Source organism: Neopelma chrysocephalum, unplaced genomic scaffold (assembly GCF_003984885.1).
Source record: "Neopelma chrysocephalum unplaced genomic scaffold, ASM398488v2 Primary Assembly neopelma1_97017, whole genome shotgun sequence".
Classification (NCBI taxonomy): Eukaryota; Metazoa; Chordata; class Aves; order Passeriformes; family Pipridae; genus Neopelma; species Neopelma chrysocephalum.
This window is the reverse complement of record NW_020925659.1, coordinates 2,892,542-2,911,367: the sequence shown is the minus strand read 5'-3', so window position 1 is coordinate 2,911,367 and position 18,826 is coordinate 2,892,542. Positions and strand designations below refer to the sequence as shown.

At 35.7% G+C, this 18,826-nt stretch overlaps 1 protein-coding gene across 1 annotated transcript in view; it reads left to right on the top strand.

Annotated features, from left to right (window-relative positions):
• SPTLC1 (serine palmitoyltransferase long chain base subunit 1) overlaps nucleotides 1-11,608 on the top strand; it is a 30,970-nt gene extending 19,362 nt beyond the window's left edge. Inside the window, exons 8-15 of the mRNA XM_027671012.1 lie at nucleotides 1,119-1,208; nucleotides 1,924-2,031; nucleotides 2,783-2,878; nucleotides 3,175-3,271; nucleotides 4,654-4,708; nucleotides 6,273-6,390; nucleotides 7,234-7,307; nucleotides 7,802-11,608. Coding sequence (XP_027526813.1) covers nucleotides 1,119-1,208; nucleotides 1,924-2,031; nucleotides 2,783-2,878; nucleotides 3,175-3,271; nucleotides 4,654-4,708; nucleotides 6,273-6,390; nucleotides 7,234-7,307; nucleotides 7,802-7,895 — 732 coding nt within the window. The 3' untranslated portion in view covers nucleotides 7,896-11,608. The remainder of the gene's footprint in view (nucleotides 1-1,118; nucleotides 1,209-1,923; nucleotides 2,032-2,782; nucleotides 2,879-3,174; nucleotides 3,272-4,653; nucleotides 4,709-6,272; nucleotides 6,391-7,233; nucleotides 7,308-7,801) is intronic.
• The last annotated feature ends 7,218 nt before the right edge of the window (nucleotides 11,609-18,826 follow it).

Sequence of the window (18,826 nt, the reverse complement as noted above, 5' to 3'; positions counted from 1 at the left end):
AGAAAAAGTAAAGTAGATAAAGTGTCAATCAGCTTAACATCTGTGTAAATCAGTAATGGATCTGATTAATAGCAAATTTATAGATAACATACCAGTTAACATACCTTCATGGGAAATACGTTCTGTCAGATAATCTTTACATGAGTTTTTAGATGTGGTTGTCAGACTAATTTGTGTAACACATTTGGTTTGTTAGAGCAGAGTGCTTTGAATTATCTACATGGTTAAAGTTTCTTAATGTAATTAGCTGAATGTGAACATAAAGTTGGTGGGCAAGAGCTTAATACAGACCATGTGTGTATAATTAAGACGTTCTGAGTAGAAAAGGGTAGATCATACCACTGGAGTTGGTACAGCTTGTGGAGTGGACTGTGACTAGTTTGGTGCCTGTCACTCAGAAAAGTCAAATAGATGTTTGCTGAGTCAACTTTTTACAAGAACTGAAAAATATAAGAAAAAAAATTACTTGATATCCTTGATCAGAAAATATCAATAAGGTTTAAAGTAAATAACAGAACAACGGCATTTTAAGACTGCAAAGCTCAAGTTATGCCTGTGAAGTTTAAGCAGAAACAAGTCCAAGGTATTTTTATGACATGCATTGTTCAGAGAGCAGACAAGGACTTTGTAACTTGAGTGTTATGAATATTTTTGCATTGTGTTTTATGAAGTCACTATTTTTGAGAAGTTTGTGCTGCATGGTGAATCCTGGTGCTCAAACCACTTGTTGAAAGGTCTTCTAAAGGCTTAGACTAATGCTCAGTGTATGAGAGAGCAAAATTTGTAGTGTTTGTTCTCCAGGTGCATTGTTTGTGTTTTATGCATAAAGTTCAAATGGATTGGTTATGATTTCTTGCAAAACAAGGCATCTTGAATCTTGTCTATCAGTCAAAAGCTTTAAAATTATTATAAAATAAATAAAACAAAAATAAAAAGTAGTCCAATGAGTCATTTCAACTATTGTTAGAGATGAAAAATTAAATTTAGTTTAAACTAAAGTAAGAGCTTATTTGAAAAAGAGACCATTCCCTTAAAAGAAACCCTTCCCTATCAAAAACTTTAGAGCTTTGCTTGTTAGTAACAATTGATATGAACTGAAACCGTGTCTTTCTTTGAAGAATCCTCGCAAGGCCCGTGTAACTCGAAGGTTTATTGTAGTTGAAGGACTGTATATGAACACAGGAGACATTTGCCCTCTTCCAGAGTTGGTAAGTGGTTTTAATTTGCCTTTTGAACTGCATATCAAATGGTAATGAAGTAATGGTATTGTGTAATTAAGCCTACATTGAAAAGCTCTGCATGCAGTTTTTTTGTTTACCTTCCTGCTTTCTCATATGTTCATGAAATGGTGATCTCAAATCTTACCTTGCTTTGAAACTTCTGATTAGGATCTGAAGCTGTTGAGTCTTAGAAGTTAATATCTGGTTATAGTCTTAGTTTTTAACCTGTAAAATATAATGTATTTTCAGCTACACTGTATGATACTGAATCATAAAACTAGGTTATTTAAAAAAAAACAAGTTTCAAGAAACCTTCACACGACTTCACACACACAGAAACAGTGACTCCAAGGAAAACATTTGCTATTCAGCATAAAACAGCTTTTTATGCAGACTCTATTCTAGTAGATAATGGAAGAAATGCTGTGAAAACATATAATCTTGAAAGTACCTGATAATCTATTAAAAAAAAAATCAGTTTCTTTATATATGAACATTTATGAAATTTGCTGTAGTATTACATGGTGGAATAATTTTGAAGGCTTTTAAAATGTACTAATGACATTAGAACACAACTCTAGAACTGACATTTGTTCAGTATTCAGAATACTGTCCTTTTCTTTCTTAACCTTACCTCCCCCACGCATTTTGTTACCAGATTCTGATGGACTTGACTTATATTTTAAACTTTGCTTTGTTTTAGATAAAGTTGAAGTATAAATACAAAGTTAGAATATTTTTGGAGGAGAGCCTTTCCTTTGGAGTCCTTGGAGAACATGGAAGAGGAATTACTGAACACTTTGGAATAAATGTACGTGCTTTTTTTGTTGTGAATGAGAGATTTGCACAGGAGCAAATTATGCAATTGTTTTCTAATAGCTGAGGCTTTAACAGTGTTTAGGAGTGTACCCTCTAGGTCCTGTTGTTTTCACTTAAAGTGTCTTACTACCAAATATGGAAAAGAAAAAATTAATTCAGAAAAGGAAACAGACAGTGTTACTGTGATGCTTGCCAACTACCATCTGATTAATTGACTTCTATTAATTAATTTCTGATTAACTGACTTTTTTGTTAACTTCATTTATAGACACAGTCTTTCAGAGCCTGGAAAAAAAAAAGTATTTGCAGCTCTGAAGTGAAAAAAAACAATTGTGCCTCTGAGGTTCAAAGTCTGTTTTCAGTATCACATTCTGCCTCCTACTGACTAAAGTGGCACTACTTATATTTTTAAAGGACACTGTCACACTGAATGCTTTGTGGAATTGTCACCAGTATCTAAATAATTTGTTTTATCTGTTTGTGTTCTTCACATTGCAACGCCTGGGAAAGAGAGAGCCTATGGAAATTATTTACAGATCCAGAAATCTCAGTTTCTAAAGTCCGTTCTGTATTGTTTAAAATTATTATTTCAGTTGTAGCTTCATTTTCCTATGTGATAGTTTGGTGAATCTTCTCTAGTATTCACGATAATATGAAACGATATATCTTTAATAGATTTAACTTATAAATAGTCTTCGTGTAATCAAAAGTATCTCTAAATAACTTGTTGATTTAACTGACAGATTGATGATATAGATCTTATTAGTGCAAACATGGAAAATTCACTGGCTTCTATTGGAGGATTTTGCTGTGGAAGATCTTTTATTATTGATCATCAGGTAAGTCAGGTCTCATTTTAATTGGTGTGGCACAATTACTTACTTAGAAATGAGATTTAGTTACTAATATCGATTTGCAAGGAGTATTATGAATAGATGATTATGCAGTATTTGGTTCCATGGGGAAACTGTCTGGTTCTGTGAAATACAGTAGATGAACTGGAGACCTACTTTAAAATCCTTCCATGTACTGATAGGTGTGGAGGGGAGAGTTTGTTTATATGTATATGAATGAACTTTTAAAACATTGCCTGTACTGCTACACAAAAATTTGATTATTTCTTTTAACCCCACAGAGACTGTCTGGTCAAGGCTACTGCTTTTCTGCATCCCTACCTCCTTTGTTAGCTGCTGCTGCTATTGAGGCTCTGAATATTATGGAAGATAATCCAGGTACTTAATTCAGGAAGATATGTTACCTCAGTCTTTCTTCACCCAGAACTAATAGCTCGTACTTCTCCCTGCTTTGATTCCTCACCTTTTTACTCTGAAGGGCTCTCTATTTTTCAGCTGATTAATTTTACATGCATGGTTTTTTCTTCATATTATTTCCCACTCTGCTTTTCTCTTCAGTGTTTCTTCTCCTTTCTTTCTTAGAGCTGAAAATGTTAGCTGAGACTGGAGGCCAGAGATGTTTTTTACAGAGCAAATAAGAAACTTTTATTCTGCTTTTATTTGTGCTTTTTCCTTGAAAATGGTTTCCTTCAAGACAAATGGAGGAAGAGAAGGTTAGACAGAAACAAATGGAAATATAGTTCCTCAGGACTGAACAACCATTTCCTTCCCACTTGCATTGCATAATTGTTTTTTTTATCTTTTCCAAGTAAGCATTCAGGCAAGAATCTCGGGGATGACCATGGTGCAAGCTGCCTGCAGTTTTGGCAGGACCAAAATACAGGGCATTTGGATAAAGTTGTCAGGCAGGAGATTCTGCTGTAGGAGTCGAGAGAATTGCCCTTGTTGCTAGAGTCACAGAATGGTTTGGGTTGGAAGGAGCCTTAAAGATCATCTAGTTCCAGTGAGAACGCTGAATCCTAACCAGGATCAGACCACTGCTAGACCACCAGAGAAAGACTGTTTTTTTGGTAGGGCATGGAGGGGCTGAGAGGCATATTAGGACAAAATTGGCCAAATTGTATGTATTTGTTTTTAACCTTCACTTGCATCAACAGGTTGGAGAACAGCTGCAGAGGTGAAGTTTTTAATTTGTCAAAAATAAATCAAAATTATTGGGTAGCCCATGCCTAGCCCTCTGAAGTGAAGTCAAGAAAAAATTAACGTAAGTTACAGGACTGCTAGTTGTAGTGGAGGGTCAGCCTTCACCAAGGAAAAGAGCCAAGGTTTGCAGATCCAGGAGTCGGTTTCCTCTTTAAGAATCTGCAGTGAACTGGGGAAAGGATAAAAGATCAATGAGCAGAGTCTGCATGGCAATAGATATTTTACAGGTATTCATATGTTGGACTTGCTGTTTGAATCCCATTACTGAGTGTTTGTGTTATCCCTTCCATATGACCATGAACCAGTGCAGCTGGAGTAATGTGGTAAAGGGAAGTAGTGCATTTGTCAGGTCTTAAAAGTTTCTTATTTCCTGGCAGAAGTGGAAATCAGAAACATTAAGAAGAGTAGTGAAGAGACATAGTAGTTCAATAGATATGCATATTTTAGTTTTATTCCAAATGCTATTTTTGAAATTTTAGACTTAGAGAATGAAGTAGAAATGGGATATCTAAGTCTTTCCTTTCTCTTCTCTTTTTTTTTTTTTTTTTTGTGTGTAGACATTTTTCAGACTCTCCGGGCTAAATGCGAACACATTCACAAAGCTTTACAGGGGTAAGTGTGGGTTTTGGGGCTTTTTTGGCTTTTACTTGGCTATGCCTTTATAATGCCAACTTTAAAGAACTCTTTTTACACAAATCTGTTTCTGGTTTTACAGATGCTTAGAGTGGGATATGTACACAAAATTATGTATGTATTAGGGGAAGAAAATCATCCTTTCCCAACTGTTGCTCTTACGCTACTAAAAAGAGTCCAAGTTTTTAAAATCCCTTACAGGTTTTGAAATGAGATTATACCTTAATGCTAGTGAGGAAGTTTGCAAGCTCTTACACATTTAAATCCTTAGGAGAGTGTAAAAGCACTCAATGATACAAAGTGTTGATAAACGTTTTGAAAATTGTCTAAGGAAAAGCATTTGGGATGAATCTTAGCAGATACTCTTTCAGACATGTCAATGCATCTTTCAGTCACCTTTACTATAATATTGTTCTTACAGATGAGATTTGAATGTTAAATAGTAATAGAAGTACCCATTGTTCTGGAAGCACATTGGAAATTGCCAGAATTTATCTGAAAAATAAGATTTAAAATTTCCTAACACTATGCTGTTTTAAAAGATTGCTACACTGAATAATTGCCTTTTTTTTCCTGACAGGTGTTGGTACTAAAAACAATACAGCAATTACTGTGACTGTTCAAGGCCTGTTTAATGTGCAGTAATTGTGCACTTGTATTTTACAAATCTTTTTTTCAACAATTTTCTGTTACATATTACAGAAATCAATAACATTTAAAAACAATCATACAAAATCTCTAATGTATCATTGATTATATTAGTTCCTTTGGAATGATCCTACCATCAAAAAAGCCTGATCTTCTTAAAATGTGTGTTAGGCAAGCTCATCAAAGTTCATATGCATTTATATGACCTGTTTATTTAGGAGGCCAGAGGTCTTGCTTGGATATTGGAGGGGAATATCCCAGTCCTGTTTGTGTGTAATGTGTCCAGGCAATAACAGTCAAATGTCAATCATTCAGTCAAATTCTAGGAGCCCAATTAACAACTGCCCCTACGTACAGAGGAGAAAACAATTCTAGTCATATAACTAGTTTCAGAGGAGCTTCTGGCTAAGTGCCAGATGATGTTGTAAAGATTTTCTGCAGGAAATGATTTTAAATCAGAAATCTTACCAAAAAAGTAAACCTTGTTCCGTCTTATCTCTGAAGTGAATAAAAAGATTTATTATTTATTATTATTTTTTTCTTTATGTAGACTCCAGAGACTCGACCTAGCTAGCTGGGTTTTTATCAGCAATGTACAGGCCTAACATGAGCATTTCTCCTACATCTTCATAAGGATACTTTAATAATTTCTGAATTATTAATCCTTTTTGCAAAAGGAGTCACTGTTGTTACACAAATTTACTTTTGCTTGATAAGTTTTGTTGTCTTTATGTATTGCAAGCTAAAATGCACATATGCTTTGTCTACATTAGTATTGGTAAAGTGAAATATCCATCTTTTCTCACTCACCACCTAGTAAGGGGAAACACTGTCTAGAACTTCAACACATGTCTTTTGAGTAGGATGTGCATCAAAGGCTTTTTATTTGTTTCAGGATTTCTGGCTTAAAAGTAGTGGGAGAATCTTTTTCTCCAGCGTTGCACTTACAGTTGGAGGAGAGCTGTGGATCTCGAGAAAATGATGTAAAGTTACTCAAAAGAGTTGTGGATTATGTAAGTGTCCCCATGACAATTAAAATACGTCATTGCCTTTGAATGTTAATAATGAATGAAGGGTAGACAGGCTTGTTGGGTAACTTGTTGAAATATCTTGCAGAAATGCTGCAAGAAACTTTGCTGATTATAGGGCTGTATTATAGATCATCTTCTAACCATTTCTTTCTGTAGATACTTAGTTCTGTAGCACTGGATTAAAAAATATATATTATTAGACCTTTTACTTCAGGAAATAGTCGTTTCCCACTATGTACTTGAAAACTTGAATTTGCATATAAAACTGCTTCTTAGACAACTTTTATAATGTTTATAAGAGTTCAGGTGGTGTATTTTAACCATTTGAGGTCAAACTTTGCTTCTTTGAGTCCATGAACTAACTTTCTTTTTTTCTGTGAAGAATCTCATGTTCTATATGCAGTATTTTTTCCTTTTTCAATACACATGGGTTCTCTTTCTCCCACATGAAGGAGATAAAGGTTGATGGAGAAGTTTTATATATCAGGTGGCAGGTAAAGAAGACTACATAACAGAAGGAAATCCTGAGGATGATTTCCTTGAAAATATGCTTAAATATGATTTAATTGCCTGCTTAATGCAGCACGTTTGCCTGGTTACTTGAAGATGAAAACTACAGACACTACACCTTTACCTGTTTTATGTGTAGTGCAGTATTGAAATTAGAGATGATTTTGTACAACCTTCCAAACCTCCATCTGGGAAGGAACTTCCAGTTATCCTGGCACTAGATTAATAAAAGTTAGTGATAGGTATTTGGTGACCACAAGCATATGCCATCAAAACTTCCCAGGTTGACAACTGCTGTATTTTCTTTATCTGCAGTGCATGAACAGTGGTGTTGCATTAACCCAGGCTTGCTATCTGGAGAAGGAAGAAAAATGTCTTCCTCCACCCAGGTTAGTGAAAGTCAATGTGCTACTTCATTTCATTGGGTATGACTCTCTACCTCTTTTCATACAAGGATGGGGGTTTTTTTTGGCAGACTGCTTTGAATAGTTGGTGCTCTGAAAAATGGGAATAGCTGTGTCTTGAGGTATATTTTCAGTGACTGTTACAGGCTGCTAATACCATGAAGTAACTGTATCAAAACTACCTGAATCTCGGTGGTCAGCATGTAGCCTGTTAGCAGGCACATTTCCGTGAGCTGCACATCTGCAGGCAAAAAGGATAACAGATTTCTGTGGTGTGCATGGTGGGGCCCGGGAGGGGTGGACAAAAAAGGTGGTCTGACCACTTCTGTTTAGTCACGTCTTGTTTCTGGTTGAATTTGAATTCATAACAATTTCCCTAGAGATGGTAATCTTAATGTGTTGAAATTAGCACAAGATAATTCTGAAGCTGAAGGCTAGGAGCGAAGTTTACTGTGTGTGTTCTGGTTTTCCTTTTCCAGTATTCGAGTAGTGATAACAGTGGAACAAACAGAACAAGAACTGGACAAAGCTGCGTCACTTCTTAAGGAAGCGGCACAGTCTGTGTTGAATTAGACTGCTGCTTTGGATTCCTCCTTCCCCAAATTATTGGGATAAGTGTTTCACACTGCATAGCAACTCCCAGATTCTTCCACTGATGACATCGCAACAAAATTGTTCTGGAGTAGTACAAATGCAGTGAGGGGGAAAACGCTGAATTTTGGAATTGGTGAATGACACTGTGTTCTTCCAATTCAAACTCTACTGTTTACTCTCATTTCTTAAAAGGGGATATCGCTGTTGCATTTATGACTCTTTTGTAAGTGTAATCTAAAAAGTTTTAAATTTATTTCTTCAAACCCTTAAATGTTTTCAAAAATGTGTATGAACATTTTGTTTCCCCCTAAACCAAGTAAAATTATTGGTTTTTGTGCATTTTCTCAGAATGTAGGAACTTCAGATAAGTCTCAAGGAATTATCCCTTCTCGCCTCCCAAATGAAAATGGACTGTTCCTAACACTGCCAAAAGGAAGAAAATAACACATGAGGATATAATTTTGTGCTATATTATATCATTTATTATTGAGTTACAATAATAACTCAATATTGAGTTAAAGAGGGAGGAACTTTAATTCTTTTTTGTTTATATATCTTTCTTTAACCATTTTTTGGAAGCCAGGTTTTAAGAATGCCTGGCCAGAGAATTCCATTATCTAAGCAGTAAATTCATGTTAAATACTACTTGCATCCTGCATTCCATATGTAATTATATGTGTGTTTGATACTATGGGTTAAGTTTTTCATATTATTAACTTTAAAATATCTAAACTCAAACCTCTGAATTGTGAAACTGGTGTAATTCCAATGCAGTATGTTCCAGTTAGGGGATCTTTGCACCAGTCTTGAAGAGGGGTCATAGGCAACATGAAAAATGAACTAAGATTTTGAAACAGCAACTAAATACTAGCTTGTCAAACTACTTTGATATGTGCTAAGTTTTATGTCTAAACAGGTATATCTTAGAAGGGAAGACTCACAGCTACTAAGAGGTTAGATGGTACAAATGCTACTGAAACACAACTCAATCCATGCACATAAAATTCCCAAGTAATTTGACAGTAATATTTGGAGGCTGTGCTGTCAGGATTTTCAGTAAGTACGGATGAACATTACATATACGGACACATTACATCAATAAGGAAACTGGTAAGGAAGGATGTACCTTTTTATAAAACAAAAAACAGCTTTGTATTTCAGGACTTTGCTTTAAGAATGCTTGTCTAAAAATTTTGTATTCTGCCTGATCTGTGTTGAGTTGTTTTGTACTTATGTGCCTTTTTTGGTTGCTGCTACAGGGACTGCAGGACTTTTTTTGAGAAACACCACTGTTAAATAAAAAGTTAATCATGTTTGATTCAGATTTTTACTTAATTAGATTTTGTAGCATGATCGACCATATATTGTTGAATATTCTATATCAGATAAGCATAGTCTATGTTGCCTCCTTCAGTTCATAGTGACTGTTTCTGTGCTGGCTTTCAAAACTTTCAGCTGTGTACGTTCAGATACAACAGCTAAAGTTGTGTTGGGGCACTTTTGTGGTTATTGCTTGACTATTTTGAAATAGTCAAATCATTATCTGTGCATGTAGAAAAGCCTTCATCCCAATGTGAAAGGGTACCCCTATTTCACTGACATTTATGTTTTTCTCTGTTACTGTGAATAAAAACCTGTGAGAAGCCAACAATTTAAAAGAGAAAAAAAAATGGGTGGAATGAAGCTGATTCCCGTTTTACAGACTGGAACTGAAGTGCAGAACAGTCAACCTCAAGACCCTCAGAGACTGAGAGAAATGGAAATTCAAAGTTATCACTATACTTTAAGCTTGTGAGCCATTTTTGATTTGATAGATGAAACCTTCATATTTGAGTAAACTCAAGCCTTTGATGTATAAGCTTGGAACAAGTGAGGTACTTTGATTCCAGTGCAGCATAATAAATGGTTTTGGAGTTAAGGTAAACCTGGGGAGGTAAGCAAATCACCATTTAGCATTGAAATCCTAGGTTGCAGAATCTATATTCACTTTTCACATTTTGTTTTGGATTGTCTGCAAATGGGGTGGACTATTTTGTTGCACTTAGAGAACCAGAAATAACTTTTAGATACATGGATTTGTGTTATTATTTTTGTTCTTGGTCTTTCTTTGCTTTAAAATGAAGTGATGACAACTGTAGCAGCAGGAAGAAGAGTGAAATTTCTAGCAGTTTCAAAGCTGTAACCAAGTGGTTCTGATGAAATAAAAGTTAAAAAATGTTGCTAAGAGTTGCCATGATCTGATTGATTTGACAAACACATGCCCACCATTAAAACATTGGTAAAACTGCCTTTGTCCATTTTTGTTGTTTACCAGTCTATAGAAAAGAAGCGTTTAGATCACACTGAAGTGAACACCTTAAAGTACTGTTATAAGGTGTGTTTAACTGACAGGTTATATGCATGGTCTGTGTGAGAAATTAAGACACTTACTTGATGTTACTGGTGGAGAGGGATATCCCTGCACAGTTGAAGCATGTCTGGCCCTCTTGGTTTTGACTTTTTTGACAAATGTCTCTGACGTGGCAAGCAGATGAAGGAAAGGATGGCTCTGGGGAAAAGGGTTGATGGGGGTTAGGGAGACTGCAGGTGATTCTGGTTAAACTTCTGACATTTAAAAATCAGAAGGCTGTTAAGGTGCTTAACTTCTCAGTGCTCTAGGCTGATAAATATATGAACAAGCCTTTGTTAGTTGCTTTGTAGTTAGGTTTGGATGAAGTGGGATTTTTCCATCCATTTCTTCAGATGTAGGCTTGAGACTGGGGTCAAGTGGAAAGCTATTCCACAAGATGAATCAAAAACAAGGGTTGTGTCCCAAACTTCAAAGTACCTATTGAAAATAAATATTGGGATACCAAATTTTATTTCAATTATTTTATGTATTTTGCTTTGCCAAGTATTTGGAACAGAGTTTCAGCTAAGTGGGTAATAAATCTGGTATTATAAATAGTGATCAAAAATAAGTGTTGTTAATTTTTTTTATTGACGATTAATATCTGGTAGCTGAGAAAGAATGCATTTTAACTGTAGAAAGTTGGCCATTTACTGAAATTTTCCTGATGACAGCAATTTTTTGCAATATTTGGAGAGTGGGATGGACTGGAAAGAGTTTATACTTTGAAAATATTTTAGCCAGAAGAAAGATGTCTACGTGATGTGTGTATATATATATATATCTATATATATATATTCTTATTTTATATATATATATAAAATATATATATTCTTATTTTAAAGATATCTATTTTCCTTAAAAATTTAAAGTAATTGATTGCTATTTGTGTAGGTTCATGATTTTTATAGGGAAAAATACAGATGCCTTTTCTGTTTGTTATAGTAATCATTGTTTTTGGACAGGAGGTGAAATGCATAAGGAGAGTATTAAGAAAGAAAGAGCCGTATGGCTGAATAACTTTGATTTTATTTTTTTTTTCACTTTTGAAATACGATCCCAGTCAATGCACAGAATAGTGTACTGTCTCCCTTCTGTCATTCCATCTGGACTTTATTAATAATTTTAAACAGGGTTGTGGAGTGTTGGCATTCACTGGCCTATGAAGCTGCTACTGCAAAAGTATCTTGCATCTTAAGATGGCTGTAAATGTTGCTTAAACAGAGGAAATATTTACAACTAACACAAAGCATTTGTACATTAAACTGTTTCAGTGTCCTAATAAAAGGAAGTGTCTGGATAACATTTCTTCTTGTGTTTTTATGTTCTTTGGCAGTTTTTGTGGTAATAAGATAATGGACTTACTCTTTCTTGCTGTTGATGGATTTTCCAGATTTTAGTTTCTTGTCCAGTGTGTGTACTAGGTCATTGCAAAATATGCATAGTAGAAGTCACATAAACTAATAAATCTGCTGAAGTGTACCTACAAGGGAAGGACAGTTCTCAACATGACCAATTTCTAATACTTAGGTTGCACACACTTATTGAAAACTGCTGTTGGAAACTAGACACTGGGCCAGGTACAGTTTTGTTGTGACTCAGTGTAGAATTTCTGATGGATCAATGAGCTGGAGTCCAAAGGAAATATGACCCAGCTTTGAGACGACTTTACAGAAGAAAGTACTGCAGTTTTCCCTACCATATTTTATGGATAAGTTTTCTCTATTTGCCACTGCCTTTAAAGGTGTTACCACCTGACTTTGCATGCTGTTTGGATAACTGAGCTGTGTTTTCCAACAGGGGATTCAGAGTTGGCAAAACCCGGTAAGTACTGAAGTAGAAGGAAAAGCTTAAATAGAATTGGAAATGCATAATCCATTGGTTAGCTTACATTTTATGCAGGCCAGAAATAAGTGGTTGTCTCACTCTATTCAGCACTTGTCATACTGCGCTCCTGTTCTGGCTCCCACAATTCAAGGAAGACAAGAACAGATTGGAGAACGTCCAGAGGAGGGTCACAAAGATGACCAAGGTACTGGAGAACCTGCCCTGTGCAGGAAGACTGAAGGATTCAGGTGTATTCTGCCTGAGATTTTCAAAGTGTAGCTGGACAGGGTGCTGGATCATTTCATTAAGGCTGCCTTTCCCACAGAATGTTGGACCAGACGATATTTTGAGGTCCCTTCCAACCTGGGCTGTTTGGTGATTTTGTAGTTCTATGATTACAACTCAGAACGTGGAAATAATTTTCCTCACGTGGACTAATCAAAGTTGGGTTTCATTTGGTGCAAGCCCTTTGTTGGTTACCAGTGTCACAGTAGGTGTTGAGAGAGTGGAAGAGGAAGAATTTAAACTCCATGCATTACTATAAGAACAAGTTAGGCTGATGATTGGGAAGATAAGAAAGGTGATGAAACGCCAGCACTTCATGATAACCTGGTGGTGGCTTTGAATTCCTGTCATCATTTTTAGTGGTTTGGGCTCTTTCTGTTCTTTAACATAACAAGATAATTAAATGGCTGTTCTCTACAGTTAATTGATGAAAGATCAAATATGGATTTTTTTTTGTTTTAACTTTGTCCAGGATGATATTTTTTAATAAGCTACCTTCAGTTGTGTTTATCGTGTTTGTACTGAGTAAAGTTTTGCCTTGGTGTCAGTAGTGAATGTGAACTAGACTGCTAGTACACAAGTTCGTTTGTTTATCATCCCTTAAAGGGAGTATTGATGGATTTGAGGAGACCAGTGGAGGAAAAGGACATAATGTATCCATGAAGGCTACATGAATTTACACAGAAATACTTAAATTAACAAACTTGTTTTCTTGGCTGCTGAATAATAATGTTGATGATGTCTCCCACTTGGGCGCAGCTAGTACAGAAATTTTGGTGTCATCAGCTAAAATGACTCATTTTTGTAAATCCTGCCTCTACTTGAAATCTCTCAGCTATACAGAGATGAGTGGGATGGAAATATATGTTATTACATTGAACTAGTATTTTGTTATCCTTCCCATAGTATAGGCGAATAGGAAAAGTGCTCTGCAGCAGAGAGAATATGTTTTTGTGTGAAAGGAAAATATTTCAGCACTTCTGGTAAGTAAAAATAAATAGAAATGGATATTTCTGTGATATGGGAGAGAAAATGCACCTTTTTTTTCCCCCTCTCACTTGTATATCAGGTTTTTCTTATACCAGTAAAGACGTATAATATGAATGACACCCTATGCGAAAACATCCTTAGCACTGAAGCAAAGGTAGTTAAACTTCACCTGCAAGTTAAAAAGCAACTGCTTTTTGAAGACACATGCATATGTGTGTTTTGTTTAGGGATCTGCAAAAAGAAGCACATAATCTTCCATAATATCAACAGCTGAAATTTGTGATTTTGGAGCTTGGCTTCAGTGGTGTAGGTTTGCCAGAGAAGTCTTCAGCAAGTGATTACAGTGATCTGTCAATTCAGTCATACAGGGAAAGAGAAACTTTTAACAATAGTAATGAGATCACAGGTTGTTTTCTTTGTATTTATGATCCCTTAAAAGTGTAGGTATTTTGTGTAAATTTTGAAAATAAACCAGTCTATTTAACATTAGCATTTAATTTGTGTTAAAGCTACTAATAAATACCAAGTCTGTCATTAGCGTGAGAGAATCCCTAGAACAATCCCTAGAGCATTATGATGTTCTGAGAGTTAGACTTTACTGTTCTTTTTTGTATGAGCACATGAAATGTGATAATGGAAATCATTTGACTCATACAGGTGTTGTTATCTTTAAGATTCAGATCCTGGACCAGTTTCTGTCTGGGATAAGAGTACTGCAATCCAGAGTTTGTGGGGAGTAATAGGATGCTTTGTGGCAGAACTGCATGACACTGTAGTAATTTGTGAGGTGTTTTTTATTATGCAAAAATCTAAAATAACAGCATCACCTGAATCATGAGGTATCCCAGGCAAATTTGGTGCACTATGTAATTATAGTACTCAGTATGTCAAATCCCTGCTTCATGGAAATGACAGTATTGGTTTCCACTGAAGTCACAGTTTTACTGGTTTTGTGCATTTGTTACTGCTAATATTTGCCCTACAAGGGAATTAAACTGATGGCCTCGTTGTGTGCATAAATTACTGGGTTTGATCTGTCTGTATGCCCTTTTAGCCAGGTAAGTCATACACAAACCTATAATACTGTAGGATTTTTTAAATATTCTGATCCTAACCCAGAAACTGTAGCTAAGGCCAGTTGTGCTGAACATTGATGTTGTTTTTTACCATCAGAGTACAAGCATGTCTAATTCTGACTGGGAGGTGTGAGCCATCTTGTCCAACTGAACAGTGCTGAATCTCTCAAGGTCTACCCACCCTACTTGTTTCCTTTTCCATGGGTTTTGGCCTGTTGCAGTTAAACATCAGTCCAAGTTAGAATTAGGTTTTCACTCACGTAAGCAAGACAAGACTTACTTTTGTGAGATTCATCAAATGTTCCTGAGAATCTTGAAGGATATGAGCAAATTGGTGTTGAATATTTTGTGCAGTCCTGTTGTTATTAACTGCTGCACTGGTTGGCTTGAAAACTGTAATATGGGAGGCAACTGTAGTATAACAGCTAGATCAAGAAAGCAATACTTTTACCCTCAGGCAGGTGGTTGTGTTTTTGACCCAATATAGCTTCTTTAATCATTTAGCTACACAGCAGATCTGAGAAGGCTCCAGATGGAGGCTGAACCTACGACCCCCTGACATAAAAACATCTATGATACCAATTACACCATCTGTTGGTCATAAAACCACATTCTCTATCTTTTCTTGGCTCTTGTGCTATACAAAAACTGAAGGGTGATATTTGGAGCAGTTCTAGTTTATCCATGCAATTTAATGCAGAACACATTTTTTCACAGAGAGGGAGAACAAAGCACAATAGCACTAAAGTTCAATTTACATTCTCAGTCAGTGAAAACAAAAATGAAAATAAAAAACAGTTGTCTGAGTCATTATTTATACCCAAACTGTGGCTTCAATTGTAGTTTTTTCACAGTTCTTGTGATTTAAAAAATCTAAAGAAGAACTTCCACTACCACCACCCCAGCTTCTGAGGGTCCTGATTTGAAACAAGATCTGTAATGGTAAATATGAAATCGTGGCAACACTGAGGTATTTACAGATCACATTAGTAGCCAATATGTGCCTAATACTATACTAACTTTTACGCTTAAGGATTTGTGTTTGGTGGTAGGGTTTAGGAATGCACAGAATCTGAGTGTGGAGTGCTGTTAAGCTGGAGATTCAACCAGTCCACTCCATGTACCCTCAGAATCCCTCTGGACATAGATCTTTCCTGTCTGAACTTGGTGCTCAGACCCATCAAACTGTTGTTCTGAAATACTTAATAGACTTTGAAGCTGGATCTCAATTTTTTTTTCTCTTATCAGTAGAATAGTTAACCCTAGGTGATTTATTGTGGTCATCAGAAATGGCAAGCAAATACTGAGGGCTGGAACATAAGGAATGAGGTACTGAAATACAAGCTGTCATGTATTAGGGATAAAACTGATAGCAAGGTCCATCAAAGCAAGGAAATAAGAGGAAGTGTGTTAGTTATTGGTGCAAAATGGTTAACTGAGGTGAGGTAAGATTTACACCTTTTAGGAATATTGAGTTCCTATAATAAAAATTTCAGTTGTCTGTAGTGATTGACTGGATTGTACTTCTAGATAGGAACGGCTGCTCATGGAAACCACATCATCAAATTCCGAGACTGCTTTTGCACATTGTCTTACAGCAAGAAGAGTTTGGACATCTTTCTTAGCATATGGTGGAGTGTTGATAGGTAGCCAAAAAGACTAGAAAGCTTCTGCCAGAAACACACATGACCTGTGCCTATCCATTGTGGTACCACGTCTGATGGATGATTCCGTGCTTTGTGGTCAATAAAGTCCCTACAGCTTTGCTTTTTAAGAAGCCTTGTGTTCTAATACCATCACCTATCTGTCTAATACAAAAATAAATGTTTGCTCTATTACATAAGTGGTATAGATACACAGCAGGCAGGGGGAAATATTCCTTAAAAAAAGTCCAAAATCCCCACACCTTGCTGGTCTGTTTATGCTTTGGAAGCTGGCTTCCTAAGCAAGAATAAAACAGTGAACAAAGCACAGTTGAGTTTACTGTTAATACGTTGTTTTCTTATTGTTGCAGCATCGTTACTTTTTAATAAACCATCTTTTTATTTAAAAAAAAAACATAATCCATATAAATGGCAGAGGAAGAGTTGAGAACCGGAACTGAAAGGTTTCTACGGAATCTTTGCCATTGGTTAAAGTGAGGGAAATATTTGAGTTCTCTATTTCAAGGTATTCCTTTTGCGTACATCTCCATAGGGTTATACCACACACTTGGCAAACACAAGTGGCTGTGTTGAAGCCTAAAAGAAGTAGTAAGTGCGTGCATGCCAACTGGTAGGATAGCACAGTTCAATTACATTTTGCTTCTGCCATCAGAACAAATGGGCATAATGTCACCAGCATCTTTATCCTTCGTTAATACTGACATGTCCCTTAAAAACAAGTTATTTTTGTGATGTGTGATAGTATCTGTCCTTGATGATGACCATGTAATGATACATAAATAATGATGACTGTCCTCAGTTCAGGCTCAGCTTTGTTGTGTTCATCTTCGTAAACAAATTTTGATTCTTCAGTATTTGTTCACATCAGTGAAAAACACTTGTTTGTGATGATAGGGTTTGGCATTTCAGTGTGGTCACAGAGTTGGTTTTTATTATTTATGTATGAACAATAATACCCCTCTTGCTGGTTTAAAAAAAAGATTATCTTGGAAAGGATGTCAAAAGGCCCTGTAATATATTTTTAGGCAGAATCAAGTACATATCAATAGTTGGTGGTAAAGTCTAGTCTTACTGATACTAGAACACCTCTGCTGAACACTAGTTAATAAAAGACTAGTGGTACTGGATCCAGGTCTGTCTGCCCAGGAATTCATTATCAGATTGATATTTACAGCAGACTAGGAAACACGTATAAGAAAGATGAATTTATCCCAGTTAGGATTATCCTTTCTGCTTCTAAGGTCTTGAAAATCTTCAATGTGCAAAAGGACTTGACACCAGGCAGATGTGATAGTCAAATCCTGCAGTGCTGGTCTCATTTCCTTTACTTAATGTCACTATAAGTAATGCAAAATATATTTTACTGTCTGAAATATCCCTCTTGTAGTTCTTTCCATGTTTGGAAACACTGTATGTTCTATATTGAGGTGTGCTCTTGTGCTTCCACATTACTTTTTAACTCTCAAGATGTTGGAATTAATGGAACTAAAGCTTGGCAGAGACTTCACCGCTTGAGTAGAAAAGGAAGGATTTCTTTGTGTGTAGATGAAGGCCAGTCTTCTGAAGCACAGATTGAAAGTCAAGGTGCTATGAGTTTTTATGTCCTGATCAGAGATGCAGGTTTTATTTCTATTACTGTCACAATTTCTATAAAATTTTGATCAGTGTCCCCATGTTTTTAGTTTCACCTCTAAAAACTTGTTAACAAAGCTTCTTTAATTTTGACTTGCATATATCAATATTTCCAAAAGACTTTGAAAACCTCTGAACAAATGAGCTATGTAGTACAAAATATTTGTTGAGGCAAATTTCTGTTTTCAAGTCTTGTGTCTTCCACCTTTGTGCCGTGTAATTTATAGTACATCTTTATATCTCTTTTGGAAAGAACTGTTTCATCTGAACACCTTTATAACTTTTGACAGACTTGTCTAAATATCAAATTATAGCAAAATTTAAGACTTTAAATAAGTTTAAATATGACAGGTTGTAATAGTTATGGTTATCTGTGTATGTGTTTCAGACAGAAAAGTCTCTCCTAAGGTATAATAAAACACAATAAAGGTAGATGGATTAAAACTGTTAGAATTACATAGTGTAAATGTTAATGTAAATATAGACTTCACAGTGGAAAATAGTGAGATATGACATGATAACCAGGTACGTACTGGAAATTTTTTGCTAATTGACTGGGCATTTTTCTCTAAGTTCAGTGCCGTCAAATTGCATCAGGTATTTATATATATGATAGTTCTAAAAAATGTTGGCTGTAATGTTTAATCCCTTTGTTGGAAGGTCTGCATGTTTTTGTTTATGTAGAAGTTGGTTGTATTACTTTCGTTAGGCACGTCTGATTAAAATTTGCCAAGAAGGTCGTAGAATAGTTCCCATGTGGATACTAAGTTTCTTTTTATAACATTTCAGATTTTATTGTTTCCATAAGTTTTCAACTTCATTCAAACCTTTGTTTCAAGTCTTCCCAACAAATTTTAGTTATGATTGCTCGAATCTTCTTTGTAATATATTGCATCAGATTTTAAAGAAAATGCTGACAGCAGCAGTATTTATGCCCTGCATACCAAGCAGATACCACATGGTTTGAATAATGGGCACCCCTGCTGAGCGTGGATCAAATCAAAATCTTTCATGGTCATGTAAAATGCACTGATAGAAATCTGTCTT